General features: G+C 33.7%; 1 protein-coding gene across 3 annotated transcripts in view; it reads right to left on the bottom strand.

Annotated features, from left to right (window-relative positions):
• LOC141549101 (lipoxygenase homology domain-containing protein 1-like) overlaps positions 1-20,517 on the bottom strand; it is a 598,160-nt gene that overhangs the window by 216,469 nt on the left and 361,174 nt on the right. For all 3 annotated transcript variants that reach the window (XM_074278423.1, XM_074278432.1, XM_074278441.1), the window contains exon 27: positions 13,023-13,242. In XM_074278423.1, coding sequence (XP_074134524.1) covers positions 13,023-13,242 — 220 coding nt within the window. The remainder of the gene's footprint in view (positions 1-13,022; positions 13,243-20,517) is intronic.

The following is a 20,517-nucleotide window of genomic DNA, read 5'->3' as shown; positions in this document are numbered from 1 at the left end:
ATTTTTGACAGTACATATGTATAGGTAATTTTTTATAACATTATCCCTTGTACTCCTTCTGTTCCAAATTTTTCCCCTCCTTCTCTCCACCCCCTCCCCTAGATGGCAGACATTCCCATACATATTAAATATGTTACAGTATATCCTAGGTACAATATATATGTGCAGAACCAAATTTTGTTGTTGTTGTTGTTGCAAAGGAAGAATTGGATTCAGAAGGTAAAAATAACCTGGGGAGAAAAACAAAAAAATGCTAACAGTTTACACTCATTTCCCAGTGTTCCTTCTCTGGGTGTAGCTGATTCTGTCCATCATTGATCAATTGGAATTGGATTAGCTCTTCTCTATGTTGAAGACATCCACTTCCATCAGAATATATCCTCACATAGTATTGTTGTTGAAGTGTATAATGATCTCCTGGTTCTGCTCATTTCACTCAGCATCAGTTGATGTAAGTCTCTCCAAGCCTCTCTGAATTCATCCTGTTGGTCATTTCTTACAGAGCAATAATATTCCATAACATTCATATGCCATAATTTACCCATTCTCCAATTGATGGACATCCATTCATTTTACAGCTTTTATCCACTGTGAAAAGGGCTGCCACAAACATTTTGGCACATACAGGTCCCTTTCCCTTGTTTAGTATTTCCTTGTGATTTAAGCCCAGGAGTAGCACTACTGGGTCAAAGGGTATGCACAGTTTGATAACTTTTTGGGCATAATTCCAGATTGCTCTCCAGAATGGTTGGATTCTTTCACAACTCCACCAACAATGCATCAGTGTTCCAGTTTTCCCATATCCCCTCCAACATTCATCATTATTTTTTCCTGTCATCTTAACCAATCTGACAGGTGTGTAGTGGGATCTCAGAGTTGTCTTAATTTGCATGTCTCTGATCAGTAGTGATTTGGAACACTCTTTCATATGAGTGGGAATAGTTTCAATTTCATCATCTGAAAATTGTCTGTTCACATCCTTTGACCATTTATCAATTGGAGAATGGCTTGATTTCTTATAAATTAGAGTCAATTCTCTGTATATTTTGGAGATGAGGCCTTTATCAGAACTTTTAACTGTAAAAATGTTTTCCCAATTTGATACTTCCCTTCTAATCTTGTTTGCATGAGTTTTATTTGTACAAAAGCTTTTTAATTTGATGTAATCAAAATTTTCTATTTTGTGATCACTAATGATCTCTAGTTCTCCTCTGGTCATAAATTCCTTCCTACTCCACAAGTCTGAGAGGTAAACTATCCTATGTTCCTCTAATTTATTTATGATCTCGTTCTTTATGCCTAAATCTTGGACCCATTTTGATCTAATCTTAGTATGTGGTGTTAAGTGTGGGTCCATGCCTAGTTTCTGCCATACTAATTTCCAGTTTTCCCAGCAGTTTTTTTCAAATAATGAATTCTTATGCCAAAAGTTGGGATCTTTGGGTTTGTCAAACACTAGATTGCTATTTTTGTTCACTATCTTGTCCTGTGAACCTAACCTATGCCACTGATCAACTAGTCTATTTCTTAGCCAATATCAAATGGTTTTGGTGACTGCTGCTTTATGATATAGTTCTAGATCAGGTACAGCTACGCCACCTTCATTTGATTTTTTTTTCATTACTTCCCTTGAAATTCTCAATCTTTTGTTGTTCTATATGAATTCTGTTGTTATTTTTTCTAGGTAATTAAAATAGTTTCTTGGGAGTCTGATTGGTATAGCACTAAATAAATAGATTAGTTTAGGGAGTATTATCATCTTGATTATATTCGATCACCCTATCCAAGAGCACTTAATGTCTTTCCAATTATTTAGATCTGACGTTATTTTTGTGGCAATGTTTTGTAATTTTGCTCATATAATTCCTGACTCTCCTTTGGTAGATATATTCCCAAATATTTTATACTATCGACAGTTATTTTGAATGGAATTTCTCTTTGTATCTCTTGCTCTTGGATTGTGTTGGTAATGTATAAAAATGCTGAGGATTTATGTGGATTTATTTTGTATACTGAAACTTTGCTAAAATTCTTAATTATTTCTAATAGATTTTTAGCAGAGTCTTTGGGGCTCTCTAAGTATACCATCATGTCATCTGCAAAGAGTGATAGTTTGATTTCCTCATTTCCTACTCTAATTCCTTGAATCTCTTTCTCGCCTCTTATTGCTGAGGCTAGTGTTTCTAGTACTATATTGAATAGTAATGGTGATAGTGGGCAACCTTGTTTCATTCCTATCTTACTGGGAAAGGTTCCAGTTTATCGCCATTATATATGATGTTTACTGACGGTTTTAAATATGCTCCTTATTATTTTAAGGAATAGTCCATTTATTCCTATACTTTCAAGTGTTTTTAGTAGTAATGGATGTTGGATTTTATCAAATGCTTTTTCTGCATCTATTTAGATGATCATATGGTTTTTGTTAATTTGGTTATTGATATGGTCAATTATGCTAATAGTTTTCCTAATATTGAACGAGCCCTGCATTCCTGGTATAAATCCCACTTGGTCATAGTGTATTATCCTGGGGATGATTTTCTGTAGTCTTTTTGCTAATATTTTATTTAAGATTTTAGCATCAATATTCATTAGGGAAATTGGTCTATAATTTTCTTTCTCTGTTTTGAGCCTACCTGGTTTAGGTATCAGTACTATATTTGTGTCATTAAAGGAATGTGGTAGCGCTCCTTCAATCCTTATTTTTTCAAATAGTTTATATAGCATTGGAGTTAGTTGTTCTTTAAATGTTTTGTAGAATTCACATGTAAATCCATCTGGTCCTAGGGATTTTTTCTTAGGGAGTTGGTTAATAGCTTGTTCTATTTCTTTTTCTGAAATGGGACTATTTAAACTATTTACTTTTTCCTCTGTTAATCTGGGCAAGCTATATTTTTAAAAGTGTTCTTCCATTTCGTTTAAGTTATCAAATTTATTGGCATAAAGTTGGCAAAGTAGCTCCTATTGTTCTAATTTCCTCTTCATTAGTGGTGAGTTCTCCCTTTTCATTTTTAAGACTATCAATTTGCTTTTCCTCTTTCCTTTTTTTAATCAGATTTTGTTGTTTTTTTCATAGAACCAACTCAGTTTTATTAATTAATTCAATAGATTTTTTTTACTTTCAATTTTATTAATCTCACCTTTTATTTTTAGAATTTGAAGTTTTGTGTTTGGCTAAGGGTTTTTAATTTGTTCCTTTTCTAGCATTTTTAGTTGTAAGCCCAGTTCATTGACCTTCTCTTTCTCTATTTTATGCAAGTAGGCCCCTAGAGATATAAAACTTCCCCTTATTACTGCTTTGGCTGTATCTCACACATTTTGGTATGATGTCTCATTATTGTCATTTTCTTGAGTGAAGTTATTAATTATGTCTTTGCTGTTTCACCCAATCATTCTTTAGTATGAGATTATTTAATTTCCAATTATTTTTGGTCTATTTTCCCCTGGCTTTTTATTGAATGTAATTTTCATTGCATTGTGGTCTGAAAAGGATACATTTACTATTTCCACCTTACTGCATTTGATTTCGAGGTTTTTATGTCAATTTGATCAATTTTTGTATAGTTCCATGAACTGCTGAGAAGAAAGTGTACTCCTTTCTGTCTCCATTTAGCTTTCACCAAAGATTCTATCATATCAAACTTTTCTCGTATTCTATTTACCTCTTTGACTTCTTTCTTATTTATTTTGTGGTTTGATTTATCTAATTCTGAGAGTGCAAGGTTGAGATCTCCCACTATTATAGTTTTATTGTCTATTTCTTCTTGCAACTCTCTTAATTTCTCTTTTAAGAATTTAGATGCTGCACCACATGGTGCGCATAGTTGGAACTTAATAAATGTTACTGATGGACAAATATATAAATGTGAAATTATCCCTTTAGCATAATTCATACATATGTGAATTTATAAAAATAACATAACATAATATAATATAACATAACATAATATAACACAATGCAATACAGTACTATATGATATGATACAATACAATACAATATAATATAATATATAATAGAGAAATATAAAATGTGACCCTAAAGTGTCTTGCTAAGGAACCTAATTTTATTAGTGAGCAGACAATAAACTTCATTCTTCTGGAATTGCATTCTTTCTTTTATCCCTTGTAGAAACTACATCGTCATTTACTTAGTGATGAGGAACCATCAAGGACTCTCCCTTCCAGAAAATATCTAGCTTTCCATTATGTTTGCCACTCCACTGGGATTTTTTTTCACATGCCAACCCATAAAACTTTTCACTAAGTTTCACCCAAATGGGGTGACCCCAGGGCATATCCTAAAGAAGAAAAAAAAATAACCTTTTAGAAGCTCTAAGGTTATTATGAGTAACAACTGGGGCACTAAAGGAAAGAGCAGAACCATTTAAGGATCTGCCCTGTGAGGTCCGACCCATGTCTGTGGAAGATCAGGGTGGAGGATGATACAGGGAAAACAGCAGTGGTTCTGAAGACTGGGTTCAAAAATTTATTCCAGTGCTTACTATCTACCTGATCTAGAGCCTCAGTTTCTAGAAAATGAAGGAATCTTATATGGTCTTTCTAAATCTCTAACAGGAGGTAAGCAGGGAGGCTCTGAGATATTCCTATCATTGAGGGATTCTCCAGATAGGAACTAGAATATTTTCCTTCCTCCCACCATCATCATAGCAACTCCACAAGAAACAGATTTATTTGTGTTCCCAAGCCTCTTATTCCTCTCTCTTATTCTAAGGTTTCAAACTTTGTGGGCTTTCACTTTTCAGGCCATAGACAATAGCTGAGCCCTCAGGGGATTTAAACAGGTAATGTCATTTCCAAAAATTAATATCGACTGAAGCATACATCTTGCAGTCAGCTGACAAACATTCCCTACTCCCTAGTCGGCTTAGGCCCAGAGTTTATTTGCAATTATTGAAGAATAATTATTGTTCATCACATTTAGCCTGTTCTACGTTCATTCCCCCCAAAATGAGCAAATATGTAGTCTGGGAAAGGTACAACTGGATTGATTTGCTAGCCCTCAAGACAAATGACCAAACTATATCAGATTATCAATAACTATCATGTATTACATTAAATGTTTTTGTTGGAGAAAATGCCTTAAGATATGGTTGGTATGCTACAGCTAAGAAATTACCCTTTTAAATGGGAAATGCAAATGGAAAAAGTTTCATTTGCTAGTTTGGGGAAAAAATGAATAGAAAGTTGCTGGGGAGCCATGCTGAGCCTTTATTGCTGTTCATGTTAAATGAACCAAGAATCAATAGTTCATTTGAAGTACAATAGAGTTTCTCAGATGTCTTAGAAATTTCTGAAACCCACAGAATCATCTTATTCATTTTTTGCATGTATTAAAGAGTTTGTTGTTCAAACAGGAGGCAAATAAAAACACTGAATATTTATCTCAATGGGGTTTAAGTAACGTTCTTTTTTTTTTTAATCTAGTATTTACTAAATACAATTTACATTATGTTGTATTGTGGGCTACATGATATTTCTTATTAAGTCTACTAGTCACATCAATGACAAAATCTCCTGACATAAAAATAATTTTAAAGCATCTGGGTATAGAGTGACAAGCCAGGATCATAGGAGATTTCTCTGGGGCATCTTAGTCTTCAAAAGAAAGTATGAATTCCTTGAGGGAAAGTACTGTTTTCATTTTATTTTTGTATCCTCAGCACCTAGCATAGAATTTGACAAATAAGGGGTATTTTTTTTTAAATTTGCTTGTTGACTGATTCAGTTAATGGCTAACATTGGGCTGCTATAAGAAGCATACTACTGGGGCAGCCAGATGACATAATGGATAGAGCACCAGCCCTGAAGTCAAGAAGACCTGAGTTCAAATCCAGCCTCAGACATTTAATACTTCCTAGCTGTGTGACCGTAGGTAAGTCACTTAACCCCAATTATTTCATAAAAAAAAAAAGAAGAAGAAACATACCACTGCCAAATCTCTCAATGTTGAAAATAATAATGTAACAAACAAGAGCAATGATACCCTCATTTATATAAAGCTTTTAAGGTTTGTAAAGTGCTTTAAAAATAACTCATTTTATCCTTTCAACAAATCTGGTAGGGAGATGTTATTATTCTCCCCATTTTACAGATAAGCAAACTGAGGAAATTTTAAATTAAATTATTTAAATAATTAAATTAAATAATTTGTCCAGGATTATAGATCTAGGGATCTGTGGCTAGATTTTATTTGAGTTTTTCTGACTCCTGGCCTAATGCTCCATTCTCTGTGCCTTCTAGCTGAGGCTCCTTGTACATGCTTCCTCCTTCATTCCTCTGGCTACCTTCCTATTGATAAATAAATGTTTACTTGGTATTTGCTATATGCTCAGCATATTAAAAGGTGCAATGGAAGATTCAGAAAACTCATGTACACATGTTTCTATGTATAACTCTTGTCCTCAAAGTGTTTACAATCCTATCGGAGAAATAAAAACTAACAGGTAAAAATTCTCAGTGCCTCATTATCATGTGGAAGTAATTCTGGGATTTTAATAGCTATTCCAGGAAAACATAAACTTTAATAGGTCTTATCAATCTAGAAAAGAACTGACAATGAAATAAATATGTTATGTTATCAATAGCTTATCCAAACTGAGAAAAGTTAACCACTAAAAACCAAGCAATAGATTTTTCTTCAAACATAGTAATTCATGAATATTGTCTATTGAGGCATAGGAATATTGCAATCTGCATCTATCTGGACACATGGAAAATGCAGATATTATTATTAAATGTTGAAATATGACACAGAGATTAATACAAGTGCATATAAACTTGAGTATGAATCATATAGTAAAATATAGAAGTATTATAGAAATTCAGATAAGGAGATAAGTGAGAGTTCGATCTGTTAGGGATGACATCCTTAAAAAATAAAAATTGAGCTAGTCCTTGAAAACATGAGTTATAGATTTTAATAGGCAGAAAAGGGAAGGGAGCATATTCTAAGATCTGGGAATGATATTAGTGCAGGCATAGAGGACTGAAAGAATATTGGTATATTTGTGAAATAGTGAGGAGCTTGACCTTGCTGGAATGGAAGATGTATGTTCAGAAATAGTAGGCAACAAGATAAATAGGATATAAAGGGATGGCGGGAGGCATTGAAGGCCAGGAAAAGATATTTATACCTGATGTACAATGAAATAGAATGCTTTCAATCATTTTTAAGCAGGACCATGATGCAAGGAAAATAAGTTTGGTGGCTAAATTTAAGATCCATTACATGTAGGACAAATTGAAGGGTGCTTAAGGGAAAAGCATTTGCAATCACCTAGTAATAAAGACAAGAATTAGGATAGTATTAATGTGAATGACTAAATACTGATAACCTGGGAGGATCATTCCATAAGAAAAGCTGAAAAAAGAACTATTGAATTGAATTAGGGAATGCATGTAATGAATGAAAACTTGAACCTGTTCTTTTTTTTTTTTTTTCTTTTAGCCTGATTCATTTCACTAATGTCAATAACAAATGAGGAATTTTGGAAGGTTACTGGTTTTGTGGAAAAAGACGGTAATGGTAAATTCCTTTGGACACATGTTGAGTTTAAGTTGGCAGTAACATATCCAAGTGAAAATAATTTGCAGACTAGCAGCCATGATTTCTTATTGAGACAAACAGCCTAGAAATACTGATTTGGGTATTATGAACATAAAAGTAATGATTTGGGACAAAAAGAATGAATGAGATCCTCAAATGCATAGAAAAGCATAGTCATCTTAATGTCAAGAAACTCATATTCGAATCTTGACTCACTATGAGAAATTTAGGAGACTTGTACAAGTAACTTAATTCTCTGGACCTAAGATATGTATCCTCATTTATTAAACAAGGAGCTGGACAAGATGGCAAGTAAAGTATAGAGAAGAAAAATAAGATTTCTAAACACTGGTATCAAAGCCCACTATATGGTGAAGGCTTATAGTAAATCTAAAAACAACAACAAAAACAAAATTTAAATTAGGGATAAGAAGAAAATGTAGAAAGGGATAGTTCCACTACTTAGGATAGTTAGGAAAATAACAATTGACAGAAAAATGAAGAAATATTTAACTTGTGGTGGAAACAGTATCTTAACTCCTTCTCCCCATGAAAATTAGGCTAGTTTATCTTAAAAGGTATTGAAACTATCCTTGAGATTTCATTGGTTCAGTATAGCTCCAGCCATTGACAAAGCTTCCTGGCCTCCTGGGTACAGAACACCCAGAATAGCAAAAGCTAGAAACCTTCCCTGAAGTCCCAGAGACCAGTAGAATGAACATTAGAAAATTATATGATTTCATGCTTTATCTTGGATGAATATCTTTCCTTTTACAATTTTTTCTCTTTCTTTGCTAAACAAACCTCCTTTTGTTAACTGTTGACATTACAAGTATCTTGTTTCATTCTTGTTTCAGATCTAATCTACTGGGGAATTGGACTGAGTCAATCCCAGTCCATTATGGAGCTATTAATTGTTTTTGTTTCCATATTAAGAATAATCTTTATATGGGAAGGAAGACAATAAAAATGGTTCAAAGGGGATTGAAATCCAAGATAATTAAGGAGATGGAAGGTGAACACTAAATGCTCTATACAACTAGGTGGGTTCATGTCAAGGTATCAAAAGAGATAGTAAATATGATAGCCAAATCACTGAGATCTTTAATGAAATGTGATAAAAAGGAGACAAGCTAAAAGAGGCAAGTTCTCTAATTTTTTTAAAGAATAGCATGAATTCTAGAAAAAATAGACCAGTGTACTTAGAATCAATGATAAAAGTCTAGAATAGATTGCCAAATGAATTTCTTGTGAGCAACATGAATTAAAAGTCATACTGGGATCATTAAAATATCAGATTATATATTTATCAAAAGTTCAAAGATAGAAAAAAAGTCTTATATTGTAGTGTCAATATATCTATTCCAGATAATTTTATAAAAATAAAGAACTAGAAACTAGGTAGAAACTCATGGATTTGGAGGGGGTGGCAAACAAATACATTTTTTATAGATAAATGTAATAGAATAATATTGTTTCATAAGATATTATGATTATGATTGATTTAGGAAAACAAGAAAAGATATATGAACTAATTCAGAGTAGGCAATATATATATGATTAAAACAATGTAAGTAAAAAGGAAACAAAAGACCAAACAACGTGAATTAAACAGTAATTAAAGCCAAGTTTAGTCCTTGAAAAAATGAATGTCCTCTGCAAAGGTTGAAGATTCAGGGTGTATATTCTGTCAGAGAAGTGATTGCTTGCTTTTACTGAACTACCCTTTTCCCCTCTTTATTCTTTTCTTCAAAGGGATAATTGAAGAAAAAGAAAGAAGATGTAGCAAGTTCCTTCCTCTGCCCATTTTGGAACTTGTCCTGTGACCATTCCAGGAGACCACACCATTCTTGATGACAACATGAAATTTAAGAATAAAACAGATATCCTCTAATTGACTCATTGCCCTGATTTATTGCTGAGTCAGAATTGCATGGATATAATAAAGAAGCAACTGTATCTCAGAGTTTTCTTCCTAATTGTCTACCAACCATGAGGATTATTCAGAATGAGTCTGGGAAAGTGTCCTAAGAAAATGATAAAATCCTTGCCTCTTATGGGGCCCATAGTTAGGTAAATCTATTCCTGGGACAAATTGCTTCTCTTTTCTTGTCATTTTTCCCCCATAATTTAGGTAATGGTAGAGCAATCCTGAGATGGATAAGTCCAGATATCTTAGTAAGTTTCAGAAGATCTTTGGCGGTTAATAAGGCCAAAATTGTAGTATCCACTAAAGTAATCAATTGTAGATGTAGCAGCATCAGGGACACTTTGATGCAAAGGGAGGAGTCAACTTTGGAGAGAGAAGGGCCAGCAAGAAAAAAAAATTAATCATTCCTGTATCATGCTCAATAAAGGCAAAATATAAAATGACTAGGGGTAGAATTTCCAGACTGTAATATGTCTTGATGGGGTTTACTAACAGCCTGCTAGTAGATTGTAACTTGGCTATAAATTGAGTTTCTGAATCTCATTTAAATCATTGTCTAACATTGCTTTCTGTGTGTGAATAAAACAACATATCCTCTACCTAAATTATATAGTGCCCTAGACACCTCTTTTATTTGCCCTTTCATTTGGAGACCTAGAAGCCCAAGTTGAAGACAACTAAAGCCCAAATAAAAATGTCCCTGGAATAGCTGGGTTAGAGGTGATGAAACATTGAACATGAGAACATGAGCTTACTTCCCTTACTGAGAAAGCCACAGTGGCAGATAAAGATCAGAGGTTGATGCAGGTTGCACACCTATGACCAGCTAGCCAATACCTAGCTAGCCATTTATTTGTGTGTGTGTGTGTGTGTGTGTGTGTGTGTGTGTAATTGCTTTATATAAGTAATCATGACATACAAGCTTTTCCTTTTTTAAAAAAGGTTCTTAGTTGAACAGCTCAGGGGCATATTATTAAGGAACAGTGTCTCCTATTATCTGTATGGATAAAGCATAAAGATGTGGACTAAATTATATTACAGTTAATTGCTATAGTATAAAAAGACATTGATAAACTGGAATGCTTCTAGAAAATGATCATCTGGATGGTATTAATGCACTCAAAAATGTGTCATGAGATAATTGGTGGGAAAAATTAAAGAAATATAGTACAGAAAAAATTTTGTAGGCAGTCTTTAAATATTTTAAGATTTTATATGTCAAAGAAGATTAGACTTGTTCTCCTTGGCTACAGAAAGCAAAACTAGTACTATGGAAATTATAAAGAAGACTTTATTTCAACATGGAAAAAAAACTTATTAGTAATTAATACTCTCCTAAAATGGAATGAGCCCTAGAATTAATGAACTATCACCACTACATATTTGTCAGAGAAGGCAGAATTGTTTCAGATTGCTTGCTGAAGTACAATTCATAGTTTAAGTAAACAAAATAGTAATTCCTGGGTCCAATCTCAGAGATACTTTTTAGTTCACTATTAATATGAATTATAAATATCTTATTTCAGACCTAAACTACTAGGAAACTGGATTGAATCAATCCCTTACACAGTTCTTGCGTATTTTTGATTCCTGCTAGTTTCAAAGTAAAAGATGGAACATGGTAGAGTGTTAGAAAGTAGCATAGTGAATTCCTTGCCACAAACTTTTCCTAATAAATCTAGGAAATGCACCTGAAAAAATCCTGGTAGAGAAATCCTGAAGAATTCATAGTGAGTCTCTTTCCCAATCCAGGTTGACATAGAGAGACAAATAGGGAAGTCTACAAATACTACAGATGGGGTTGTGTCAGGAACTGCAAAAGGAATGCTCCAGTGCCCAAGAAGAGATTGTGCATCAAGGCAAAGAGGATCTTAGACTCATTTGAAGCAAACCCAGACTCATAATAAAGAACTGCAATAAGTAACAAGTAGCAGCTTTTTTGCTAACAACCTAGTCCTGTATCATAGCATAAGGTAGAGTGAGAAAGGAACCTGTACATTCAGTAGTGTACCAAAAAGGAGGAAATTCACAAGCTAACACCAGCAGTAGTGTGGTTCAGACATCAGGCACAAATCAGTCTTACTTCCAACATCTAACACCTTACAGAGGAAAAACCAGATCAAGAATCTCAGGCCAAAAGGAAACGTGTAATTGCTCTGAACCAACAAAGTTTTCCATTTGGCTAATAGAAGCATAGTCAAAGAACAGAATACCTTTTCTCAGATTAAAACTTATAGAGGAGCTTACAGAATTCAGTTCAGCGACAGCAATCAGATTTTATGCTGGATTAAACTTTTTTGGGACCACTGAAAACTTGTGGGCTCCCAGACTGTTGAGATTCTGGGATAACACTACATTCATAAACCCCAAGAAAACAGTAATAGTAATAACCCAGACCTTCCCTTCAGAAGTGACTTACAGTCCAACTCTAACATCAATTCTTAGTTCAAGAAGTAAACTGGAAGAGTTTACTCACCATAATGAAAGAAACCCCAAAATGAAAACTCTGAGGAAGAATAGAACCTAAATCCAGAACTGCCAGTTCCAAGAGAAATTTTACAAATAGCCAGAAAGAATTTTTTTTCCCTGAGACAATTGGAGTCAAGTGATTTGCCCAGGGTCACACAGCTAAGAAGTGTTAAGAGTGAAGCCAGATTTAAACTCAGGTCCTCCTGTCTTCAGGGCTGGGGCTCTCCCACTGCACCACCTAGAAGTCCCCTGTAAGAATACTGAGGAGTCACCATCAGATTCACATACAATTTTGCAGCCACTACTAAGATAGAATGGACATTTTAAAAAATAAGATATTCCATAAGGTAAAGAATATGGACTCACAAACAGGTTTAACTTACTCAGTAAAAATATATAGTGCTATAGGGTGAGGTGGGGAAAGAAAGTGAAAAAGATCTTTATAGAGAGGATTCCACATTTCCTTGCTGAAAAAGCCAGAGTTTCAGAGAAACTTTGAAATATAGAGGAGCAAATCATAATTATCATCATCATTATCAATGAATAATGATCGAAGACTAAACTGCTTATACTACATATGGATAGATGATACATATGTACCCTTTAATCACTATCATCATCAGGGTTTAGAAATGGAATCCAATTAGAAGAGTGGCTCTGTTATGCCTTGATAATTTAAGGAAAAAAGATAGAAAGAGAGAGGACAGGGAAGACATAAGTAGAGGAGAGGAAAGGGAAGTTTATGAAAAATTATCTCATATAAAGAGACTATATTCCTATATAAATAAGGATGAGGTGGATGAAGAGGAGTGGCTAACACTTGAACCTTATCTCATCTAAATGGAATAAAATTTAATTAAAATAAAAATATGTTAAGTTGAATATGGCTAAGAATATTAAAGTAATATGAATATTAAAGATTAAGATATAAAAATACTTATAATACCTAAACACAAGAACACACACAATTGAATGTTTAAAAGAGAGTTGCTTTTAAATCAATGTATTGAATCTTTTTACTTAATAAAAATCACAAAAGAGTTTGCAAATACATACATGGCAAGGGCTTCTTGTTAGGTCTGTTAATAGCTATTTCTTTACAGGAATGTCCATCATCTTCATTCTCAGTTATCCAACAATCAACTGTGACGGAAAACACCTCACCAGTGGCTATTTCTTCCAGTTTAATTTCTTCCAAATACCAACTAGGATCATTTCCACTATTGTCATGTTCAATTCGTATTTTATACAATTCGCCAACATCTTTAAGATTAATCTGAAAAAAAATTAAGTTATGCTTATACCAATCATTTCTTTTTGATATATAAATAATATTTTCTTTGCATTATTATTTTTTAGTCTAGAAATTCATTCTCAATTTCAAACACCAAAATCTCTACTACTTTAGCAATAGTTTCTCACATGGAGTTTAAAATCTGGACTATTATGCTACATATAATAAATTATGACACTTGGAAGCTTAGTCTCAAAGAAACAGCCCTCAAACATAGTTTGACAATAGACAGATGTGATGAGAGATCTTCATCTATTATTATATTGCATTTTGGATCATGTCCGGTATTATTTTGCAAAATAAATTTACTACCATTACTTTTTGCATGAAAATAATCAAGCTTATCACTGAAACACTGAGTGGACTTCTTATTTTAACAAGGTGATTTCTGGCTCTTTGTGATGCCTAGCTCTAGTAGACTATGAGTATGGCTGGCTCATATTTTCTAGTTGAAGAGTCTTTAGATAATCCAAATCTATTTTGCTGATTTAAGTAGTGATAACTGACCCTAAGCTCTAGCCATGGTATATAAAATATTTCTGAAGCATCTGTGGAAATTCAAATTTATAAGAGAAATTCTCAGAATAAAAACTAAACTGGACTCACCCAACTTGCTGGACTTTTAGAAAAAGGTTTAATTGGAAAATATCCTTATCATATCTATCATCTTTCTAAATACTAGACATTGAATCTGAAAACAATTAAAGTCTTAGGAAAACCAGCTAGGAATAACAGCCACTTAGTGAAATTGCTAATTTATGTTAACTTTCTTTGTATTTTACATTGGAGAGTAAATTCTTTTGTTTTGCTTTTTATAAACATTTTGTTTTGATCATCTTTCTCAGGGATGAGAGAGTTTAGAATGGGTGATCATGTATCATTTCTATCATCCACGTTTTCCAATGTTCTGTTCTTGTCTTCTCTAAGAAATTTGCTATTTTTAATTGGTTCAATATCTAGAAAAGTGGTTATTATAAAAATATCCACTTATTTAATTCGTTTATCCTCTCTTCTTTTCGATCTAAAAAATTCTATCACTTGTTTTTTCTCCCAACTTTGCTTCAAACATTTTTTATTTGGAATTTTGCTCTAAAAATATGTTTCTTTATAATCTTCTATCTCTCTATTTATCTAACTGCAATCACACATATATTCCCATCTCCAAAATATAATTTTGGTGGGTTGGAGATAGGAAAATCCCATTTATTTCTTGATCTCAAAAATTATTTTCTAAGAAACTTAAGCATATAGTAGCTAGATAAAAACTAAGAAATAATCATTAAAATTTAATAACTTGAATATCAATTCAAAGCACATTTCCATACCACTAAAGATTACTGCCATCAGCTGGTTATATTATTTTCCGACATCTGTATTTTTCTGACAAAGGAATCACCACATTCAGATTCTAATACCTCATTTTCCTATGTCTTATGTGAAAAAAATAGAATTTAAGTGAATGAAGTTGAGAGGATCATTCAGAAGAAAACAAGTATACACAAAAGAAATTTATGATGAGAGTGGCACAATTTTGAAAGTATCAAGGATTAAATGAAAAAGATATTTGAAAAGGAAAATTATGCCAAATGATTGGTGAAAAATCCTGGCTAGTTTATAACTACAAATAAAATGCAATTGAGAAAGCATTCATGACTACCTTCTCATATATATTTATTTGCAAACCTTTACGTAAATGATTTAAACATGTATTGAATGAATCCATGTTGAAAATATGAAAAAAGAACAAGTGAGCCCTTGGAAATAAATTATTTTTTTCTACATTCGACCATATTTTCATAGTCCCATAATTGAATACAAGATCCAATTGTGTTTGTTGATTCAAACAAAACATTGACCTAGGAGAGCAAAATTTAATCTTAGATCTTTCTTCTAACAAATTATCTCCCATTTATATGCCAAAATCACATAAGATTCCTTGATAGATGCAACCATAGAATTAACTCTAAAAAATTATTCTCTAATCATTAAAAATAAGTGAAGGGAAGCATCAATAATTTTGTGAAGGATATCCTATAAAGTGTCTAAATCAATGTTTATCAATGACAAGTTCTTCTAAGTGCTCCCATTCCTATGTAATATTTTGTTGACTGCTTTGAATTGAATGCTTAAGGGACTCCTCAAGGAGCTATATCTTCAAAAAAATTACTAATAATCTATATGAAAATCAAAAGGATAAAAAATATGCATTGTCTAGACTAGATCATACAATAGAATAGACATCCAATTAGTTTATCATTATATAGATGGACAAGCATCAAAGATGTGAACTGAGTTAGACTATCTTTGAGGATTGTTTCATGTAGATAGATACTGCTAATCCTTGGTCTTAAAAGTATATGAAAAAACAAAGGAAAAAACAGAAAGGTCAAATTCAAGTAAGAAAGTGAGCTAGATTATCTAGTACCAAAGAAATAATCCACTGCTAGCAATCATCAAAAATTAACACAAAATCATTTCCCCTTTCTCTCGTCCTCCCCACTTTTTTTTTAAACACTGCATAATATTGATAGCTGAAAAGCACAGACACTACCATGTCTTTAAAAAAAATCAAAACTTTGGATTACTCAAAGAGCAAAGGAGAAGTTCATGGACAATATAAGCAGGCATTCAACAATGCTTTACAATTAGTATGTCATTAATAAATGATGTTTGAAATAGATTGAACTGGAAGCCAGTTAAAAACTATAAGACAGTAAGAGTGAGGAATAACAGTTGGATACCACTTGAGTACTTCACTCATATCCCTAGAACATTAAAAAGAACCAGAATCTGTGTTAAATATTGAGTTTATCTTTTATGGAAGATCACAGAATGGTAGACTTAAAAAATGAAAGGGATGTCATAAATTACCTAATCTAATACTCTTTATTTAGCTGGTGCAGAGGTAAGCCCGCCTCCACACGTGGCCAAGGTGGCTGCACGCATTTGCTGTTTCGCACAATCTATCTCAAAGTTAGGTTGTACTACGACTTTCTAGTTCTCTATATTTGAAAAGGAAAAATATGCCAGACACGTCAAGTGATGTACTTACCCAGGGTCATATAGGAAGCATAATTTACGATTTGAATGCAAGTCTTTTAATTCCTGATCCAGTATTTTTGTCCCACTATACCACAGAGGTCAATAAAAAGCATACAGATTAAGAGGAAATGAATGAATGGTTATCCATCCCACTTGCATTAAGTATCCATATTAAATGAAAATATGATGCAAAGAAGTGTTAGATTTTTTTCCTTAAAGCCTCACTATTCTTTAGAAAGTAATCATACCTAATACCAGATCTATAGATTCTCTTGAATCTGAATTTTTCACTTGTATTTGAGATGAAGTCTTTCATTTTTCTCAAAAAAAAAAAAAAACAAACTTCTAAGACTTCTTAAATCCATATTGTTTCTAAAATTGTTAGGAACTTATTTTCTTTTTTTATTTTCAATGAAACTTTGAACAATATTTTTTCCCTTTGGTTGTTTTTTGTTTGTTTGTTTTGTAAAAAAAAATGTTTAATAAATGCTGCTGTTAATATGATCATGGAAAATATTTCATTAGGGAAGGATGGAATAAATTCTACCCTGGCTGAGAAATAGAAACGATTAGAAAATGAAGACTATGGAAAGAGTTGATAAAGTAAAGTATAGGTCAATTCATTCCCAAGTCAGCAATAATTCATCTAAGAGGCATGATTAAGTCCTCTGGGCTACAGGAAATTACCTTTGTCCAAAGTGTGTTTTTGGTTGATAGAATGGAAGTAGTTACTTCCATGTTCAGCTTGCTAATGCCCTCCAGTATTTTGATGCTTCCATGAATGTGGTATCAAGAACATCCCCTGGATTGTTTTAGGAAGGTAATCTAACTCTAGCATATGTTAAAAACAAAAACAATGCTGATTGTGTTGTATAAGATGTCAATAATCTAGGCAACAATGCTCTTTACACAAAATATATTGTGAATCTGGAAGACTGTAGAATGCCAACAAAAAAATCACAATTTCATGAAACTTACATGAAACTTAGGTTTATTGCAAAAGAAATGAACGTGCATATGGAACCCAAAGCCAGAAGAAAGCCCGACAATCCTTACCGAAGTTTACATATTTATGACAAGCTGGACAAGGAGCTTTAGGGGAGGTGATTTCCAGAAATCTCCTCCTAAATGGTGTGGCACGGGAAGGGTATTGTAAGTAAAGGTTGAAAAAGGACAAAACTCCATCCAAAGGGAGGAACAAGGTAATGACAAAAACAACTTTTTTCCCTGGGGATAAGAATAGGAAAGAGTATAATGACAAGAAGGTTTCCTAATCTGCAAGGGACCCAGCTGCACAAGCAATTTCCCAGCCTAGCACAGACTAAGTAGAGCCTGTCTTGTCTTCACACAGAGAATCCATCTTGGGATGCAAACAAAATAGTGTTTTGGGGTGGAGGGAAGGGCGAGGCCCAGAGTGGATCTTGACACAATAAGGACTTCTTTCATACTTTGGGTGCTTAAAAAACATGTCTATAACATAGTGCAATTAAAATAATCTAGCCCAGAGATTCACACTTTGGGGGGAGGAGGAAACAACTACTATATCACTGAAACAAGTGACCCAAAAATTGAGTTACATCCATCAGTCTTCATGCACCAATTTTCTGTGGTTTATCATTTGCTTCTCTGGCTCATTTTTTAGATGAAAGAAGTGGGGAGAAGGATTAAGTGATCTGCCCAGATTCACACAGTTCAGTTTGAGGCGGAGTGTCTTTCTGACTCCAGGAGTACAACCTGACTTTGAGACAGACTGTGCGAAACACTGCATGCGTGCAGCCACTTTGGCCTCGTGTGGAGGCATGCTCACCACTGCAAGGGAGCCAATGGAGATGGCTGCAGCAGGGCACATGTGGTTGTAAAGCCCCACACATCCCCAAGTGGGTCAAGTTCTTGTTTAGGCACTATCTGGGACAGGCCGCACTTTTTTGGGCAGTCTCTAGAATTAGTGAAAAACCGATTGCGGTCCAGAGGAAAAGGAGTCCAAACCCGGGAGACCATGACTAGTTTCCAAACAGGCCTCACTATCCCAGGGGATGAGAGAGCTGGGGGCATCTACACAGGGCTGCCCCGCAAGCGGCCTGCACCAGGGGGTCACCTCCACAACAACTTGCCTGGGTATTTACACTGTTCTCTTCCACCCCCTGCTGAGGGCAGATGGGAAACCCCAGATTGGCATGACAGCATGTACCATTCAGCCCACGTGGGAGGGCCCTCTGTGTTTGCCCTGATTTTTATGACACCTGATGGCTGTTGCCCTTGGATCAGGGAGCACAGAGGTTACAAGATTATTTTTTCATTCTTGAGGATTCCCCCCAGAGGGCTTGTCAGTGTCAAGACCTATTGTTATCAAGGGTACCTAGCTTTCCCATGGTGTCAGGTTACTTCTGCTGAGAACTTTTTCTGACATTTCTACGCCAGCACGATTAGTGAGCTGATCACCACAACAGTCTCTACCTGTGGATATTGTTATAATATTCAGAATATGCAAATGATCGATGGAGAGCCAGAGTATGAGAATGGATGGGATGTGCTGGTGGAGGTCATTCAATAAGCAGGATTCACCACTTACTCTGCCTGTGTTACATTGTCATCACCTTTATATTCCTGGCCCACAGGGAAGTTCTTAGTAATTGAGGAGTCCCAAATATGCCTGAGGACCAGCAGGGCAGGGCTTTCAGGAACCGGGAGGTGAGAGGTCCCTAGCACCCCCTGCTCCCGTGAGCTCTGCCTCAATCGTCCAGACCCTTACCAAAAATTTATTCTCAAAAGGGGATATAAGGATTCCTGCGGTCTTTGCCTCCCCTTCTGTTTATTTCGTACAGCTCCTTCATTTTTCCTCCAACTCCCAATGCATGGATTTCTACCGATTTAAAGAATTTTGGGTTAAAAAAGACTGCTAATCTCATTGGTCACACTTGATAATAGTAATAATAATATGAAATTCCTATAGTCTTAAAGAAATAAAATAAAAATATTTTAACTGTTTTAGCTTTCCAATCAAATTTTTAAAATTTATTGGTAAAATGACAAAAATTGAAGAATTCTCAAAGCTGAATTTTCTATTTTCCAATATAAATTCTAGGATGATTTGTAAGATCAGCAATACAGTTTGTCAGCTTGTCAACTCAACAAACATATATATATACATATATATGTATATATCTATATATATATGTATATATATACACACATATATATATAAACATATAGTATATGCATATATAATATAGTATGCACACATAATATTATTGAATGTGAATAAATATGTGTTGAAATTCAAAGAGAAATAAGATTCTATCCCCATCTTCAAGGAGTTTGTCCTTTAGTAGAGAAAAATAAAGATACACAAATAACCATAATACAAAATAAAATATATTAAGTACATAAGGAAGATAAATAACATTTTGTTATGAGTTTTACATAAAGAAAGATTATTTCTTACTGTGGGATAATGAAAGGCATTACAAAGTGGTATTTAAACTGCATCAGGAGAGATTCCAATACTTGGAGATAATAGAATCAATACAGATAGAGTTTCCAAAATTCTTCTTGCAGTTTTAAGCTATTAAAGATTAATTCATATTTGGAACAATTTACATTCTATTGTATGTTCACAAAAGTTTTCAGAAAGAAATTGATAAGGAAAACATAATGTTTCTCTATTTGAAATGTGTTCCAGGAAAAGATAGAAATGTATTATTTATATGTACTAATTAGGTGGTGCCGTGCATAGATTAATCTTGCTAATAATATCTGTTCTAGAAAACAAAAGATAAATATATATTCATTTGCTTATCTTGATGCTAGAAATGAGTCATATTCTTATACTTTAAAAAGAAAATATCTCTCCAAAATTTTATCACTTTTCCAATAAATTATAGTTTGTTTCAAAATGCTGTTTGTTTTTGAAACAATTTTATATTCCACACATCGTTCTTGTAAGTTTGAAAATATTTGAAGAGACAGGTGGTCATCCAAAAGAAATTAGAAGATCAAGGACGAAATTAGTTTTGATTTTTTGTTTGTTGGTTTGTTTTTGCAGAGGAGAAGACCAAATAAAATATACAGAATATCATAAAAGATAAAATTAATAATTTTAATTGTATAAAATTGAAAATTTTTTTTAACAAAACCAACCATATTTAAAATTAGAAAAGAACTAGAGAAAATTTTGCATAAAGTTTCTGATAAAGGTCTCATATCCAAAATATATAT

The sequence above is a fragment of the Sminthopsis crassicaudata genome, chromosome 1, assembly GCF_048593235.1.
Source record: "Sminthopsis crassicaudata isolate SCR6 chromosome 1, ASM4859323v1, whole genome shotgun sequence".
Classification (NCBI taxonomy): domain Eukaryota; kingdom Metazoa; phylum Chordata; class Mammalia; order Dasyuromorphia; family Dasyuridae; genus Sminthopsis; species Sminthopsis crassicaudata.
This window is presented reverse-complemented; position numbering and strand designations above follow the sequence as displayed.